Here is a 17,058-nt window from a genome sequence, read left to right as displayed (position 1 = left end):
GAGCCTTTGATTGGTTGATTATTAGTAATGCAATATTCTGATCTCATATTGTCATCATAGATGATCAAAGAATTATGTAGTTAAGAAAGACGGGGCCGTGAGAGGATGATCCAAATGCAAATAGCGGTACATGTTAAGGAAATTGGTGGCTCTTTATCATTGAGTAACTACTCTTTGTTATTATGTTTGCAGAGCTTGTCAGAATGTTTGAACAACCTACTAATTCTGCATCTTATTAGGATCTTTCAAAGAGAGTAATGAAATAAAAGGATCCTGTTTAAGGGGAGAGATTGTTAGTGACTCTTAAGAAACCATTAACCTATTATTGGAGGACAAAGAACAACTAGGACATCTTTGCTTCCTTATTGAAGATATTAGACATTTACTGTTATCCCTTGGTAGATTTAACTATTCTGTGATTTTCTCCCTTTGTTGATTCAACTACTCTTTTTCTCCTAAAGACACAAACCGAGTGGCTCACGAGTTAGCTCATTATGCTGTTACTTTAAATGAATTTGAATCTTGGATTGAAGAAGGACCAAGTTGGCTGTTTCCTACTATCAGATATTATGTTTATTCTCCTACTTATTAATGAAGTTTTTTTCTAATATATATATATATATATATATATAATCTCTATAAATTTATTAAATAAAGAACTGTTCTGAGACAAGCGCTAATGAAGACACTACTTTATTAGGCTTGAAGGAAAAGATTAAGATTTCACTTCGAGAACTAGAAGTCCAAGTAGCACCATGGAAGTTGGATAAAGTTTGACTAGTGCCTTAAAGGTTCATTGGTTCTTTTAGCCTTCACATAGAAAGCAATAAAATTAAGCCTCTTCTAGCCTTCTTCTCCCTTAAACCATCCATTCCCTCATTCAAAACTAACTCCTTAATCTAATGTCATCTCAATAGTACTAAATCCATCCCTATTCCATTACTTAATCTACTCCTTTGAAAAACTTTAATCTATGCTTCAAACAAAATAATATAATATCTCTTATTTTGTAGGCATATGGACATAATTGGATCCATATTATATAAACATTGTTTCAATAACTTTAAAGCCAACTGGACAAGCACAATCCCAAATTCTATAAATAATGGATGCCCAACAGATAATTTATACATTGTTTAGAGAACACCAAAATAAATGTTCACAGATCAAAAAATGGACATAATTAATAAAAAAAGAAAAATAGAACGGATGCTGATGATCAACTATATATAGATATAGCTATTATTTGTCACGGAGCTAATGCTAGTACATGAAGCCAATCAATGATGGCTGTAGACTCACTCATAGACTCCCCTACCTCTGTCAAGTTGCCATGGTCATCCAGTGCTCCTAAGTGATTCAACCTCTCCAATGCTCTCGTCAATGGCTCGGGATTTGGCGGATCTATAAAACCAAAACGGAGCAAACCTTCAATCCCGAGGTTCTTCGAAGTTAACACAGTATTTACCAAATCGGGGGATTCCAGTATTTCTGGTTTGGTATGAGGGTCAAGATCAATATGATAACTAATCTCAGGGTACAACCTAAAGCATTTTCCCGGTCGAGTTCTCCCAGCACACCCCATTCTCCAGTCTGCGCTTGCTTGAGTTATAGGAACTGCCATTATGGCATCGTGGCCAAGCCAAGGGTTGATAGACTCTACGTTTTACAAAGCCAGAGTCTAAAATATACACAATTCCATCATCAATCATGGTCAGAAAATACTCTGCTGCTGTATGTGTTGATAACACAATTTTCCTTTTCCTTTCAGGATCGTTTTGGTGGTGCATTAGCATTGTAGCTGGAGAATACAGAGGAAGTACATTAGCAGCACCCGGACCAACAACATCTTGTTCTTGGGCTTGGTGATTATTTTTATTATTATAATTCTCAATTTCTCTTTGATTTCGTCACATGCCTTTTCTATATCTTGCTCTTTGGCAAGAAAAACAAGAATATCTCCTACTGGTTCACTCATACTGCCTGAATGGTGGCTTCCAAGTAATTTTTTTCGAGTTCTAGTGTGTAATAACGTTCAACAGGATGAAGCATAGCCTGAGGAAGCTTGATGAGTGGTGCACCTTGGAAGTAATTCTCAAACTTTCCATGGGCTTCAAGAATTGTAGGAGCACCCATCACAACCAGCTTCAGTTGGGGTCTGTTTTTCAACACCACTTATTTTAGAAAAGAAAGTAGAATATCCGTGGCTAAACTTCTTTCATGAGCTCCATCAACAATTATGATTCTATGACGTTCCAGCAATCGATCATTGGCTGCCGCCATTGCGTCCTTTTACAAGCATGCTATCGGTTAGATACTTTATAACAGTCCTGGAACTGGTGCAGTCTTCTTCTAAAGGAACACTATAACCAACCTCTTCTCCAATGTTTACACCCATCTCTTCGCAACACGTTGAGAAGCTGAGATTGCAGCCAATTTACGAGGCAGAGTACATGCAATCATACCTTTGCTACCATCATCATCATCATCATCAAGATCAAAAGCCTCCTCCTCTAAAACAAATTGAGGAATCTGAGTTGTTTTACCACTGTAACAATCACCAACAACGATTACCGTCTGATTGGCTCTGAAAACCTCCAAAAACTCCTTCTTCTGCCAAACCGCCAAATTTTTCATCCTGCTGCTCTCCATTGTGATTTACAATTTTATTTGATGGGACGGCGATCCTATCTACAGCTTTAGAAGACAGAGAGAAGGGAGATTTCTGCAATGTAAAAACACTAGCTATTAGGGACATCTACAATATAAACATATATATATACACACACACACATGCATATGTATAGCATTATATAATTAGAGGCCACAATATAATTTCCTAATAGAATTTTATTTATTAATTCTTTGCTTCAATTATAATCCTAATAGAATTGTAAAAGAGATCAATCGAGATAGACAATTAAGTAGACGAAGGTGAAGAAAGGCGCGAGAGAGAAATTAAGGAGAAAGTTGAAAGTTGATACTCAAAATTCAACCGACATATACATATATACCATGTAACATCCCACATCGGTTGGAGAGAGGCACGAAGCGGTCTTTATAAGGTTGTGGACACCTCTCCCTTCAAGACGCGTTTTGACAAAACCTTGAGGCCAGGGGGAGAAAGGGAGTGAACCCTGGACCAAAGAGGACAATATCTTGATGCGGGTGGACTGGGCCGTTACAATGGTATCAGAGCCAGTACCCGGATCAGTGTGCCAGCGAGGACGCTGGGCCTCCCCGCCAGTGAGGACGCTGGGCCCCAAGGGGGGAGGATTGTAACATCCCACATCGGTTGGAGAGGGGTACGAAGCGGTCTTTATAATGTGCCAGCGAGGATGCTGGGCCCCAAGGGGGGAGGATTGTAACATCCCACATCGGTTGGAGAGGGTACGAAGCGGTCTTTATAAGGCTGTGGACACCTCTCCCTTTAAGACGCGTTTTGACAAAACCTTAAGGCCAGGGGGGAGAGAGGGAGTGAACCCTGTGTAACACCCCGTCCCAAACCACATCGGAATTCGTGTACGTTGACCGAGGTTGACCGTTGACCGAGTGGGTCAAAAGTTGACTTTTGTTCCAGTTGAAATTTTGAGTTGACCAGGGTACTACGGCGAAGTGCATAATGCCCCGAGTTGTAGACTAGTAGCACGTCGAAAACAGAGCTACGGTTTGAAAGTTATGGGCAAAACAAGTCGTGGTGCAAACTGTCCAAAAGGTGCCAGGAGTTGACTTTTTATCGTTGTATAATTTTGCTTTGATTTTTATATGGTTGTAAAGTACTCGTCGATACGAGTTCATAGACTAGCGGCACGCTTAAATCGGACATCTAGTTAAAAAGTATAGACGTGTGAAGTTTGCCGGATACCGTAATATTTTATTATATCTGGCTTAAGTATACAGTAACACCACGTGTCGACACCTGATTGGTCCACGTGGGTGAACAGTATCACCCACGATGGCTTTTATTTGGCAAAAACGACGGGGAAGAGATAGAAAGAGAGAGAGGAGAGAGAGAGGGAGAGAGAGAAATGACCGGCCGCCGGAATCGTCACATTTTCCTGCCGATCCTTGCTACACGCGCCGGCCAGACGGGACCACCTCCCCATTTCCGGCCAAACCCCAAAATCTCACGACCGCCGGTCGCCGGACACGCCCAAATTGAGCCGGCGAAGCTCGATGGCGATTTTTCCCTCACCGCCGGCCACCACCGTTTGACCCCTTTCCGGCCATTTTTAGACCACACGCGCCAGCCACCCCTCACCCACCTCCTCATTTCCGGCCAGCCCACCAAATTTCATGGCCACCGGAGCTCCGACGCGCCGGGATCGAAGCGTTTTCTGGCGAGGCACCGAAAACCTTCAAACCCCGATTTCTTCGCCGTCCGGCCTCTATTTGCCTCACTGCTGGTCCCTTTGGAACCCTCTCCCCTTGATCTACAAAACCCCCAAAAATATCAGCCATCGGTCACCGTACGCACCGCCGCCCGCGACGGTTGCCGGTGACCGCGGCCGCTTGCCGGAAATCACTGTTCCGGCGAGTACCCAGTTGCACCGCCGGTCCCTCTCCACTGATTCTAACCCCCTAAATCCAAATCCGGGGTCCTTTTTCGCCAATTCGCGACGGATTGAGAGGATCGAAGAGTTGAATCCCAAAAGCTTTCCGACGAGATTCCAGCCACCACTGGTCCGATCTCCTGGAAGTAAGACCGGATTTGTAATCCTCGTCGCTCAAGCTTCGATTCGGTATATTACTCGTCAACTTTGGTTGTCGTTTGTGTTCGCTCCCCGGGTACCCATTTGGGAGTTACCCGATTAAAATATTAATATATTTGGTTTGGTGTATTATGGATATTTTAGGTGCACGTGCGAGTAGTGGAGTCGATCCTGCGGAGGATCTTGATTGAGATACGTGCTGAAGGTGAGTGACCCACCTTCAAATTAATTTCGGGAATTAAATTTGTGAATATTTTGTGTGAATTGAATATTTGAAATTTATATTCTATGTGTCAAATATTTAATTGATTATTGTGGAAATTATTGGTGGATTTATTTTGATTAAAGAAAATATGCATTATATAAATTTATGCCATGTGAAAATTATTTTATGGTATTGAGAATTTTGGAATTCAATTATATATGAAATTCTTGTGGTTTTAACATTATTTTGGGCATGATTTGATTTTCAAATATTTCAAGGAAAATATTTGTTTATGTTGGTGACTTCAATTTTTATAAGTATGCCCATGAAATATTATCTAACTTAATTTATTATATTTCAAAAATATTTATGCTATTGGAAAAATTTGAATATTTAAGTTGGTGGATTTGAAAATCATGGAATTTATGACGTTGATTATAAAGAAATTGTAGAGAATTTCCGGGTTTAATTGGATGGAAATAAACCCGGTATGTTTATGGAAAATTTGAGATGTATTGATTTATGATTTTTAGATGCACCGTACACGTACTGGTGTTCTGTTTATATGTGATATAGTTAGTGTGCACACGGATGTGATTAGCTCGCGGGTGGGTGTGAGTAGCGCACAGGTGATTTATGGGGTTGTCCTATGTTTGCCATTGGATGAGGGTAGGCCGCCCCTCCATGGCCGGGATACCTGTTTGCAGTGAAGCGGTGAGACGCCACGCGACCGTATGCCGGTTTCTCTCTATAACCTCCTGTCTGGCTGTACCTTAGGACGCTGGGTATTGTTGGCGCCACTGGTATATAGTGGGTGCATCAAGTGATTTTCAGAACTGGGATTTTAAAATAAATATTTTGAAATTGCATTGGAATTAAGAATATGATTAATGCTGTTTTTATTATTTAATTGAATGGTAATTTTAAATTGATTTAATTTTTCCTTTACTTAATTATTCAATAAATTAATTTCTTTTTAATTATAAATTTGGAATGCTTGACTTATTATATTTTATTTGATATTTAGCTGAATAAATTGATGTCTTGGTTTTCGAGGATTATGAATAAAGGGTTTTGTGAAAATGTTTTAAAAGGGGAACTTTTCCAACCGAGAGAATTGTAAGGGTTTTGAGAGAAAATATTATTTTCAATTAATTATTATGTATCTACCTAATTATCGTGGTATTATAATTGTATAGTAGATAAGGTCACTCACTGAGATGATTAGCATCTCATATTTTTAAATTCCGTTCCTCTAGGTACTAGGTTTTGTCGGTATTCATCCGGATGGGACTTGATCTTCATCGCTGTCTTAGTTCGAGAAGTACCCTGTTCTTCGTTTATTGAAATTGTAATACTTCTTTCACTCTTGTTGTATTATATACTTAGTAGTACTTCATGAAGCTCTGTATACTGTCTCGGACATTTATGTATTATTTATGCACTGAGTTACTGTTATTCTTTTGGAGTGTTGTAAATTTGTGGAATCAACTTGTAGTATTGTGGGAGGAATAAGGGGATGAATATAGAAGTGTGTTTTCAGTGCAGGAAATTGTGGTAAGTCCAACCCTTAGGGGAGGTTCTGCCGGATTTTCCATTGGAGGGTCCGGTAGGGTTTCCCTGGGATCAGGGCTTGTCTAAGGTTCCGGTGAGGAATTTTGGACGGGTCCTGACAGTTGGTATCAGAGCCGGACCCGGATCGGTGTGCCAGCGAGGACGCTGGGCCCTAAGGGGGGTGGATTGTGAGATCCCACATCGGTTGGAAAGGGGAACGAAGCATGCCTTATAAAATGGTGTGTATACCTTTCCCTTGAGAGGCCTTTTTCCAGTGAGACTGACAGAAACAAAACCGTGAGGGGGGCTACGGCCTGGAATACCCCAAAGCGGACAATATCTTGATGCGGGTGGACTGGGCTATTACGCCCTGGGCCAAAGAGGATAATATCTTGATGCGGGTGGACTGGACCGCTACATACCATATATGACATATCTCTGAAAATACTATCATCGATTGCACTTTGAATTTGATTTTGAGGTTTTGAGGCTTGGCGGAGTCTTTTTTTTTTATCCTTTTTATATCTGTCAGCTAGCTAGTTAAATCCAATCATAATGAAGAGGACGCGTTTTGACAAAACCTTGAGGCCAGGGGGGAGAGAGGGAGTGAACCCTGGGCCAAAGAGGACAATATCTTGATGCGGGTGAACTAGGCCGTTACATACCATATATGACATATCTCTGAAAATACTATCATCGATTGCACTTGGAATTCGATTTTGAGGTTTTGAGGCTTGGCGTAGTCTTTTTTTTTATCCTTTTTATATCTGTCAGCTAGCTAGTTAAATCCAATCATAATGAAGAGGAAGCGATTGGACATCGTTAAGGAGTCGGAGTTGAGAACTCATTCGCCTAGGTACTATGAGATCCTTCGAATATTAAAAGGGGTTAATATTAAACTGACAGAGTATGCATGACTTCTATTAACAATTTCAAAAGGGTTAATTTTAAAATCCCGTAAGAGAGTAGTTTAGCATATATATATATATATATAGTTTTGCTACAAGGAGAATCAAATTTTATCTATAAGGTAAGAATCTAATATTAAATATCATTTCGGAAAAATCAGTTTTGCGCCGGCATGGACAAATCTTCTCTATAAGCATGTTTTGTGAAAGAATATCTGCACTGGTACAAAACTGAGCCTCCTGAAATAAAATTTAACATTAGGTTTCTCATCTTATAAAGAGAACTTTATTCTCTCTACAGTAAAACCGTATATATATATATATATATATACACTAGAATACACTAAACTATGCTGGAAAAGAAAAGCTATGATGACAAGAGCAAGTAGAACTAAAGAGGTGAAATGTATTGACATAGGGAGAAAGTTGAATTAAATAATCATCATGTGAATTTATGCAAACATAAACAGTCTGAAATTGTGTGATAATCAGCATAAAATGAATAAACCAGCAGTGTATTCATGAGATGAGTTTTCAAAGATTCTATTTTTATGTATATAATGTGTTAACTAAAAAATGAACTGCGTTAATTAGGTTTGTGAAAAGGGAATGGTGATGCTCTTATAAGTGGAATTAAAGGACGTTACCAAATAAGTATTCATGCAAAAAAATGCACATGCACAGGCTGCGTGATGTGTGCGTTTGACTATGCTAAAAGAAAAGAAAAGAAAAGAAAAGTAACCTCAGATTTATAAAGTAGTGAGTTCAAAACATGAGGAGTGAAAAAATTGTTATAAATGACTAGAAAAATGTTATTTGTATTAATTTCATTTAAATTTCTGGAGATTATCAATTAATCCGTCATGGATTGAAAATTTTTTTCTTGGGCAGTTGTCAAATTCAATATTAGTTGTTTTTTTTTTTTGAAAATAGTAAATAGAAGCAATTACCTAAAATAAATTTTGAAAAAAGAAAGAAAATTTTCCACTTTATTCGAATTATACATATTTGGCCGAACATCATGAGTTTCAATTACCGAGGGACCTTTTGCCTTTGCAGGCTGAATTTCTGTAGTTGCAGAAATCTTGGGCTGTTCCCTGACTTTTGCGGTTCGCTTTTGTGGTTTATTTTATTTAATTATAATTTTATTTATTTTTGAAAAAGCAATCCTTTTATATTTTTTTTCCGATAGAAAAAAAAAAAAAATCTGATGGGATTATAGGTATCGGATCGTAATCCTATATTATGCGATATTATGGTATAGAACTATCCAAAATAATAATAATGGTTATCAAATTTTAAATCTCAAATTTTTCAACATACAGATATAAAAATTAAAAGATTTTATTCCATAAACTGAAATATTTCCTTCCACTAAATTATTGGACCTTTCGCTAAACTACCACCCATAGTGATAGAAACATCCTTCTTGCAGTGGAATGGTCAACATCTCTACTAATTCAGAGTTCAATTTATAGGACATTATATGTGAAGTTGAAGATAATTGTTAAATATTAGTATATAAATAGACGGTAGAGGTACAAATCAAATAATAATTAAAGTGAAATAAAATATCAAATAATATATAATATATGACTTTTTTTTTCTTTATTCTTTTTTTGCAAAGAATATTAGGATTTCTTCACATCCAAGTTAGCAGCACATAAAATATAAAAGGAGGAAAGAACAGCAATGAAAATGCATGAAAAATACATGAATATATAAATATTGAATAATATAGTACACTTTTTAAACGTATTTTATACAGTAACTTGTAGTGAAGTAATCTTTAATTAAGTCCTTAATTGTCATTTCTCATCTCCCTTATCTTGATTCTTGAATTTAATTAATTAGTGCACACGCTTATAAGAAGCTTCTCTGATAGTAAAAGTTATATATCATCATGTATAATCCTACTTGCATTCAAATATCATTAACCGTTTATTTTTTACGTATAAATATCATGATCAGGAGGGATTATATATCACATTGAATAATAGTAGCATTTGTAAAGCTCCGAGCGGATCATACCTTGAAAGATTTCGCTTCTTTATTGCATATTAAGAAAGCCAATCAATTAAGCAGCATCAATGGAGTTTCCGGCTACAGCTCACGTACGGCCTTTGAAGGGTTGGAGGTTTCGTCCCACTGACGAAGAACTAGTGGGATACTATCTCCTCAACAAAATCACTGGTTCTACTCCACTCCCTAACCCTAATATTGTCCGAGACTTTGACGTGTTCGGCAAGCAAGAGCCTTGGGAAATCTGGAACTCGTTTCGAAACGGCACCGACGATGATGATCCTGATCCCGATGATCTCTACTTCTTCACCAAGCCAAAGAAAACGACACCGAAAGGAAAACGGTTCAACCGCAAAGTCGGCTCCGGGACATGGAAAGGTCAAGACTCCGGGACCGAAATTTACGCTAATATCGAAACCGGTGAAGCCATTGTTATGGGACTGAAGAAAAGATTCCACTACGAGAACAAGCAGTACAAAGAACACGATGGAAGTTGGATAATGTTCGAATACTGCCTTGCTGGTTCACTGGAAAACCGTATTACCAGTCCCGATAATGATTTTGTCCTCTGCCAAATCCGAAAGAAAAACGAGAATAGTAAAAAGAAGAGGAAGAAGTTGATGATCATGAACCGTGGTGATGATAACGATTATGTAATGCCACCATTGAAGAACCAGAAGACCAATAATAATGGTGGTGTTGATGCTGATAATGGCACTATGTTGTTTGCGGTACCACCACTGCAAGCCTTGCCAATATGCCAGGAAGAGCCTCCTTTTCCAATATTGCCACAAGACTTGACATTGGCAGTGGAGGATGGCCATGGTGATCATGGTCATAACACTAATGTGCAGGTTGATCCTTTGCCATTACCACTGCCATGCCCACAACAACAACAACAACAACAACCACAACCACAACCACAGCCTCCATTGCCACAATCTTCTTTGCCTTTGCCAGCAGTGGATGATGATTCTCACATGCCTTTGCCACCAGATGGTGATTTTGATGACTTTATCATTGATTTTGGAGTACTGGATGATTTTAATTTGTAGTTCTTATATAATCTGTTTAGTTTTACGTTTGTATGTATGTATTCTTACAAAAATGATTAAGCTTTGTAAACATTGTTACTACAGTTATAATTAATAGTTAGTTTTTTATTTTTTTAATGTAATTCATTAAATGAATAACATATATATATATAGTTGTTTTTGTTTTTCAAGTCTTCATATCGCCCCCTTTATTAATTATCTGGATATAATATTCCATTTAGAAGATTAAGGATGAGATATATTTCCTTCCCAAATAAAAAAAAAAAAAATTTGGATGAGATTTATGGTTGAAATATTATATTGGAAGTATTACATTTTTTTGGTAGTGTACATTATGTATTATATGTGCAAGTTGTGAATTAATCCATACATACTGACGGATTAACTAATTATATATGAATGGTTCTTAACTTCATATAAATTCCAAGACAAAATATATATAATTTTGATTAAAATCTACATATAATTCCAGTCCAGCCTTAAGCTCTTCCATAAACTTTTTCTTTTCCCCTTTAAATTTTGAAATCCAATTTCTGGTCAGATTTGAGCATGGAGTCAAATAATAAAATCGGATAAGTATAAAAAATATAATATAAGATTTCTTCATATCCAGTATCCAATGCACACATACACACGCTCACACACACGCACGCACACATATCTTCACATCCAAGTTATCCAATGCACACATACACACGCTCACACACACGCACGCACACATATCTTCACATCCAAGTTAGCGCGCGCGCACACACATATCCATATATACAGTACACACACATATAAGATAAGAAAGGAATAAAAATAATGTAAATATTGAAGTAATTAATTTGTAATAGATAAAATATCTATATTTTAATTTTCTAATAAATAAAATTAAAACGAATATTTTATTAAAAAATGAGATGTTGAAAAAATAAACGCGCAGTCTATTGCCAGTAAAAAAGGAGAAATTAAATTATTTTTAAAGGAAATTCAGATTAATTAAAAAGAAATCCAACATCTCCCTTTCCTATTCTGTTTTGGTTCCTAGCATCTCTTGGCCTTGTACTTTATTTATATATCTTGGCCTTTGTATATATCTTGGCCTTTGCTTTATTTTAGTTCCGAAATCCTATTGTGTTGTTTTCTTTTTGCAGTTTCTCCCTGGTTAAATATCTTTGGCGTTTTTCTTTACTCTTTTTTATCTTTTTAAATATCCTAGTTCAATTCACAATGAAGAGGAAGGTATTTGACATGGTTAACGAATCCGAGTTCAGAACCCATTCACAGAGGTACTATGAGATCCTAGAGAAGAGGAAGACATTGCCGGTTTGGCAACAGAAAGAGGAGTTCTTGCGAGTTCTCAGTGCCAATCAGACTGTAATTTTGGTAGGCGAAACTGGCAGTGGCAAAACAACCCAGATTCCTCAATTTGTTTTGGAAGCTTTTGGTGACAACAATAAAGGGATCACAAAGAAGAAGATGATCGCATGCACTCAGCCCCGTAGAGTGGCTGCAATCTCGGTCTCTAAACGTGTAGCCGAAGAGATGGATGTGAAGATTGGTGAAGAGGTCGGTTACACCATTCGTTTCGAAGATTGCAGCAGTTCAAAGACTGTTCTCAAGTATCTAACCGATGGTATGCTTTTAAGAGAAGCAATGGCGGATCCATTGTTGGAACGCTACAGGGTTATCATTCTCGATGAAGCTCATGAAAGAACATTGGCAACCGATGTTCTATTCGGGTTTTTGAAAGAGGTACTGAAGAACAGAGCCGATCTTAAGCTGGTTGTGATGAGTGCAACACTTGAAGCTGAAAAGTTTCAGAGCTACTTTTCTGGTTCACCACTCATCAACGTTCCTGGTAGGCTTCATCCTGTGGAAATATTGTACTTAGAGAAACCACAAAAGGATTACTTGGAGTCGGCGATTCAGACTGTTCTTCAGATTCATATATGTGAACCTCCGGGAGATGTTCTAGTTTTTCTAACAGGAGAGGAAGAAATAGAAGATGCATGCTCTAGAATAAGAAGAGAAATTCAGAATCTTGGGAGCCAAGTTGGTCCTGTTAATGTGCTTCCTCTGTATTCAACTCTGCCTCCTGCAATGCAGCAAAAGATATTTGATCCTCCGGATGAAGCAGGAGGAAGGAAAATAGTAGTATCAACAAATATTGCAGAAACTTCATTGACAATTGATGGAATAGTTTATGTTATAGATCCTGGATTTGTCAAGCAAAAAGTTTACAACCCAAGAGTACGTCTTGAATCGTTGTTGGTATCTCCTATATCTAAGGCAAGCGCCAATCAGAGAGCTGGACGTGCTGGAAGAACTAGACCGGGAAAATGCTTTAGACTGTACACTAATAAGAGTTTTGATGAGTTACTTCAGCCTCAAACTTATCCAGAAATATTGAGATCCAATCTTTCAAATACGGTGTTAACTTTGAAGAAGCTTGGGGTTGATGATTTGGTCCATTTTGATTTTATGGATCCACCAGCTCCTGAGACATTGATGAGAGCATTGGAGATGTTGAATTACTTGGGTGCATTGGATGATGATGGAAACTTGACAAAGCTTGGGGAGATTATGAGTGAGTTTCCTTTGGATCCTCAGATGTCAAAGATGCTTGTGGTCAGTCCTGAATTTGGCTGTTCGAACGAAATTGTTTCAATTTGTGCTATGCTTTCGGTACCCAATTGCTTTGTGAGGCCAAGGGGAGCTAGAGAAGCTGCTGATGAAGCAAAAGCTAGATTTGCACACATTGATGGAGATCATCTGACGTTGCTAAATGTCTATCATGCTTACAAGAATAATGGTAAGTACTAAAAATACTTAGTTTCTTCTTTTTTAAAGTTGATAATTTACAATCTAATTTAAAATGTGCATCTTGAAATTAATTAATTAATAAACAATCTTACTTATTGTGGATTTTTTAATTTGCAGATGAAGATTCTTCTTGGTGCTACCAAAATTTTGTCAATCATAGGCTCATGAAAGCTGCTGACAGTATCAGACAGCAATTGGTCCGCACCATGGCAAGGGTTCAACTCAGGTTATGTAGTAATGACTTTAGCAGCCGGGACTACTACATCAACATCAGAAAGGCCATGCTTGCTGGAAATTTCATGCAGGTTGCTCATCTTGAACGATCAGGACACTACTTGACAGTGAAAGACAACCAGGTATTTAATAATTAATAATCCTATTAATTTATTTTGTTAATATATTTTTATCATTGTTTAAGCTGTTATTTGTTTGATAGGATTTTACTGATAATATTTACTTTTTGAATGCAGATGGTGCAGTTACATCCTTCAACAGGTTTAGATCACAAGCCAACGTGGGTGATTTACAATGAATATGTCTTAACCACCAGCAAATTCATCCGTACAATCACAGGAATTCGCGGCGAGTGGTTGGTTGATCTAGCAGCTCATTACTACGATTTGGACAACTTTCCAGAGTGTGAGGCTAGGCAAGCTCTTCAGAAGCTATACAAGAAGCAAAGACAGTGAGGGATGAAGATGAAGATTAAGAGAATTTGTAAAATTTGTAGATAGGATTCTTATAGTTTCCTGTATTTCTTAATATTCAATTTGTAGATAAAACTTGTAGATAGAATTCTTATAGTTTTCTGTATTTCTTAATATTCAATTTGTAGATCGCACTGTAAACATATATTTCTATATTTATTTATTTATTTATTATCTTATAGTCTTGTTTACCTTTATGATTTCACTTTCTGGTTGCTCCATCTGTCCATATGGGAACCTACTTGCAAGTTGGAATACATCTCTCTTCCCATGCAAGCCGAAATCATATTCAGAATAGCATTCATATCTTATTCCTGAGTTTAAAAGACATTTTTATTGTGCTAGCATTTTGACAAACTATATTTTAATTATGAAATCCTCTCTGTACTAATTGTCACAACTCACAAGCGATGTCTAAATTTAAGTTAATTGTAGGCTCATGCTTGTTATTCAGAAAACCTATGCGACTAATGATGATGACGGATATCCAAATTGTTTTCACTACACGAAACTGTTTTTAAGTGACACAGCTAATCCAAAAGCATATCCTATTTCACAAAGAAAACAAACTGTGCATACCAAAAAGTAATAATAATAATAATAATAATAAATAAATAAAAAGAGAAAAGAAAAAAGAAAATCTCTTATGTGACTGCTATATTATTGAAGCGTTAGTTTTAATACCATGCAGCACAAATGGTTTCTCAAATACACAGAAATATAGAGATAGTGGAAAATTTTGATTCCTATCAATCAAGCTCAGCCATAAATTCACAGCCTTATGCAAATGGGAGCACATCCTTTTTCTCCTAAACAATGGGCAACTTTTACATTTTGTCTTTCTCTAATATCATTCAACAAAGCAATTAATATATATCAGGTCATTACGTTACAAATTTTGAACAAATAAGTGTTTCGTATTCTCAAAAAACTAAAGAGACTTGGATGAGAAATATGCATATCTAAGTTTCTCAGGTAGCCCAAAGAGTTTATCTACGTGCCTCTCAACCTTTAGCGCCTCAAGTACAAATGAATCAGAGCATCTTAATTAACATGAGTAAATGTTAACAAGGTATAGATGTCCTAGCATGTAACATGTAATTTAATGCTTCTGGTCTCTAAAGTCTAGCATCAGAGCTCAATTCTGAAATTCAAAATCCATACGACAATTAAAATTATCAAGAAAATGTTTTAGAAGTATGCATGGCCGGGAATATTAAACTGACACAATATGCATGACTTCAGCTAATAGAGCAATTATATTTGAAAATTTGTAAAGGGGTCAATATTAAAATTCTTGAAAGAAAGCAGTTTAGAATATTTTATATATTTTATTGCCAAACTATGATGGAAAAGAAAAGTTGTGATGACAAAAGCAAGTACAACTGAAGGAGGACAAATGTATTGACATAGGCAGAAAGTTGGATTAAATAATCATCATGCGAATTTAAGCAATCAAACTTTGTGCAATTTATGCCATCCACCCATTAGTATGAAAATATTTACATCCCAAGCACACAAGATATTCACAGAAGATGGAACAAATTAAGATAAGAGTTGGGCATGATCAGGTTCTTCAATAGAACAAGCTGTCTGCATATGGAAATTGCTTGCAAGTTGGAATACATATCTGATCAGTGCAAGCAGAAATCATACTCAGAATAGCATTCATTCATATCTGTCTTAAATACATATGAGTTTAATTAATAGGCGTTTTGTATTGTGCTTGCTTTTTGACAAACCATAATTTAATTAGGAAATTCCCTCTGTTTGTACTAATGTCACAACTCACTCACAAGTGGTGTCTGACTTATTTGTTAATTGTAGGCTTATGCTTTTTTTTTCTGAAAACCTATGTGTTTGATGATGATGATGATGATGATGATGATGGATATCCAATTTGTTGTTCACTATAAAAAAGAGCCTTGGATGAGAAGAAATATGCATATCTAAGTTTCTCAGGTAGCCCAAATAGCTTATCCATGTGCCTTTCAACCTTCTGCCACCTAATGTACAAATGAACCAGAGCATCGAAATTAACATGAGAAAACGTTAACAAGGTTAGATATATCAATCTTAATACATAACACATAAATGTTTCTGTTCTCTAAATCTAGCACTAGATCTCCATTCCGAAGATTCGAAATTCATACTACAATTGTAAATGTAAATTACAATTAGTAAAAAAAGAAATGTTCACCAGTATGCATCAGCATGGCTGAGAATATTAAACTGACATATTACCAACCTAAACCTATAATGGAGAAGTAAAAGCTCATGTTATGACAAGAGCAAGTAGAACTGAAAGAGGACAAATGTGCATTGACGTATGCAATTAAGATGGATTAAACAATCCACATATTATTCAAATTTAAGCAATCAAACTGTCTGATATATATATATATATATATGCCGTATAACAAATTGAACAAACTAGAATAGAGTTGGGCATGACCAAGTTCTTCAATAAGAAAAATTCTAAACTACTTGATCTTCACCATGCCAGTACAGGAAAAATTCTTAATTTGGTCCTTCAACAAGCACATATGAGCAAATAAATTAATGCCAGCTTCAAGCAAAAGTTCCAACAAAAATTTAGGAATACAAAATGAAGGTCATTAAGCATCAAGTATGGTACGACAAAGAACAACAAATTTCAGCACATTAGAATTCGATGACAAATTTGTTTTTCTCTAGCCAAAAACAGAGAAATTGAACTCCAATAGTAAATTAAGCAGATTTCAAATTCAAATTCCAGTTCATGTACGTATATATATTAATATATATTGAATCAGTTACCTAATAACCCAAAACCTAGCCAAAGGAATTCAAAAAACAAAAAAAAAATCATTTGGTTGGAAATTTCGTGTAGTTATCAAGCCCAACTTGAATTCAATGGCGGTTTCCATTGGTGATACCAATTTGTCGCCGACCTCCCGAATCCACTCCACATCCAAACCGATTTCAACGCTCTTTGGCACCGAGGGCGAGTAAATGACCTTTGATTCTGAAAATCGTCAGACAGGAATTGAATTTGAAGTTTTTCTTCTTTTGGACATAGAGCGCCAACTGAAATTTGAACTA

At 36.7% G+C, this 17,058-nt stretch overlaps 2 protein-coding genes and 1 pseudogene across 2 annotated transcripts; 2 read left to right on the top strand and 1 right to left on the bottom strand.

Annotated features, from left to right (window-relative positions):
* Positions 1–1,249: 1,249 nt before the first annotated feature.
* On the bottom strand, positions 1,250–2,652 carry LOC107427799 (probable pre-mRNA-splicing factor ATP-dependent RNA helicase DEAH3; annotated as a pseudogene).
* Positions 2,653–9,469: 6,817 nt separating this feature from the next.
* On the top strand, positions 9,470–10,456 carry LOC125424242 (NAC domain-containing protein 83). The gene has a single exon (XM_048481061.2). The coding sequence runs from the start codon at positions 9,470–9,472 to the stop codon at positions 10,454–10,456; it is 987 nt and encodes a 328-aa protein (XP_048337018.2).
* A 1,228-nt stretch (positions 10,457–11,684) lies between these two features.
* LOC107427801 (probable pre-mRNA-splicing factor ATP-dependent RNA helicase DEAH3) lies at positions 11,685–13,956 on the top strand. The gene is made up of 3 exons (XM_048481059.2): positions 11,685–13,256; positions 13,385–13,623; positions 13,738–13,956. The coding sequence occupies exons 1-3, from the start codon at positions 11,693–11,695 to the stop codon at positions 13,954–13,956; spliced, it is 2,022 nt and encodes a 673-aa protein (XP_048337016.2). The 5' UTR covers positions 11,685–11,692.
* The last annotated feature ends 3,102 nt before the right edge of the window (positions 13,957–17,058 follow it).

Source organism: Ziziphus jujuba, chromosome 9 (assembly GCF_031755915.1).
Source record: "Ziziphus jujuba cultivar Dongzao chromosome 9, ASM3175591v1".
In the NCBI taxonomy this organism is placed as follows: Eukaryota; Viridiplantae; Streptophyta; class Magnoliopsida; order Rosales; family Rhamnaceae; genus Ziziphus; species Ziziphus jujuba.
This window is presented reverse-complemented; position numbering and strand designations above follow the sequence as displayed.

Excerpts from the sequence above, each read along its gene's own strand:
- LOC107427801 (XM_048481059.2), top strand. The coding sequence starts at position 11,693 with ATGGTTAACGAATCCGAGTTCAGAACCCATTCACAGAGGTACTATGAG. Across the intron at positions 13,257-13,384 it reads TCATGCTTACAAGAATAATG|ATGAAGATTCTTCTTGGTGC; the intron begins GTAAGTACTAAA and ends TTTAATTTGCAG. Across the intron at positions 13,624-13,737 it reads TGACAGTGAAAGACAACCAG|ATGGTGCAGTTACATCCTTC; the intron begins GTATTTAATAAT and ends TTTTGAATGCAG.
- LOC125424242 (XM_048481061.2), top strand. The coding sequence starts at position 9,470 with ATGGAGTTTCCGGCTACAGCTCACGTACGGCCTTTGAAGGGTTGGAGG.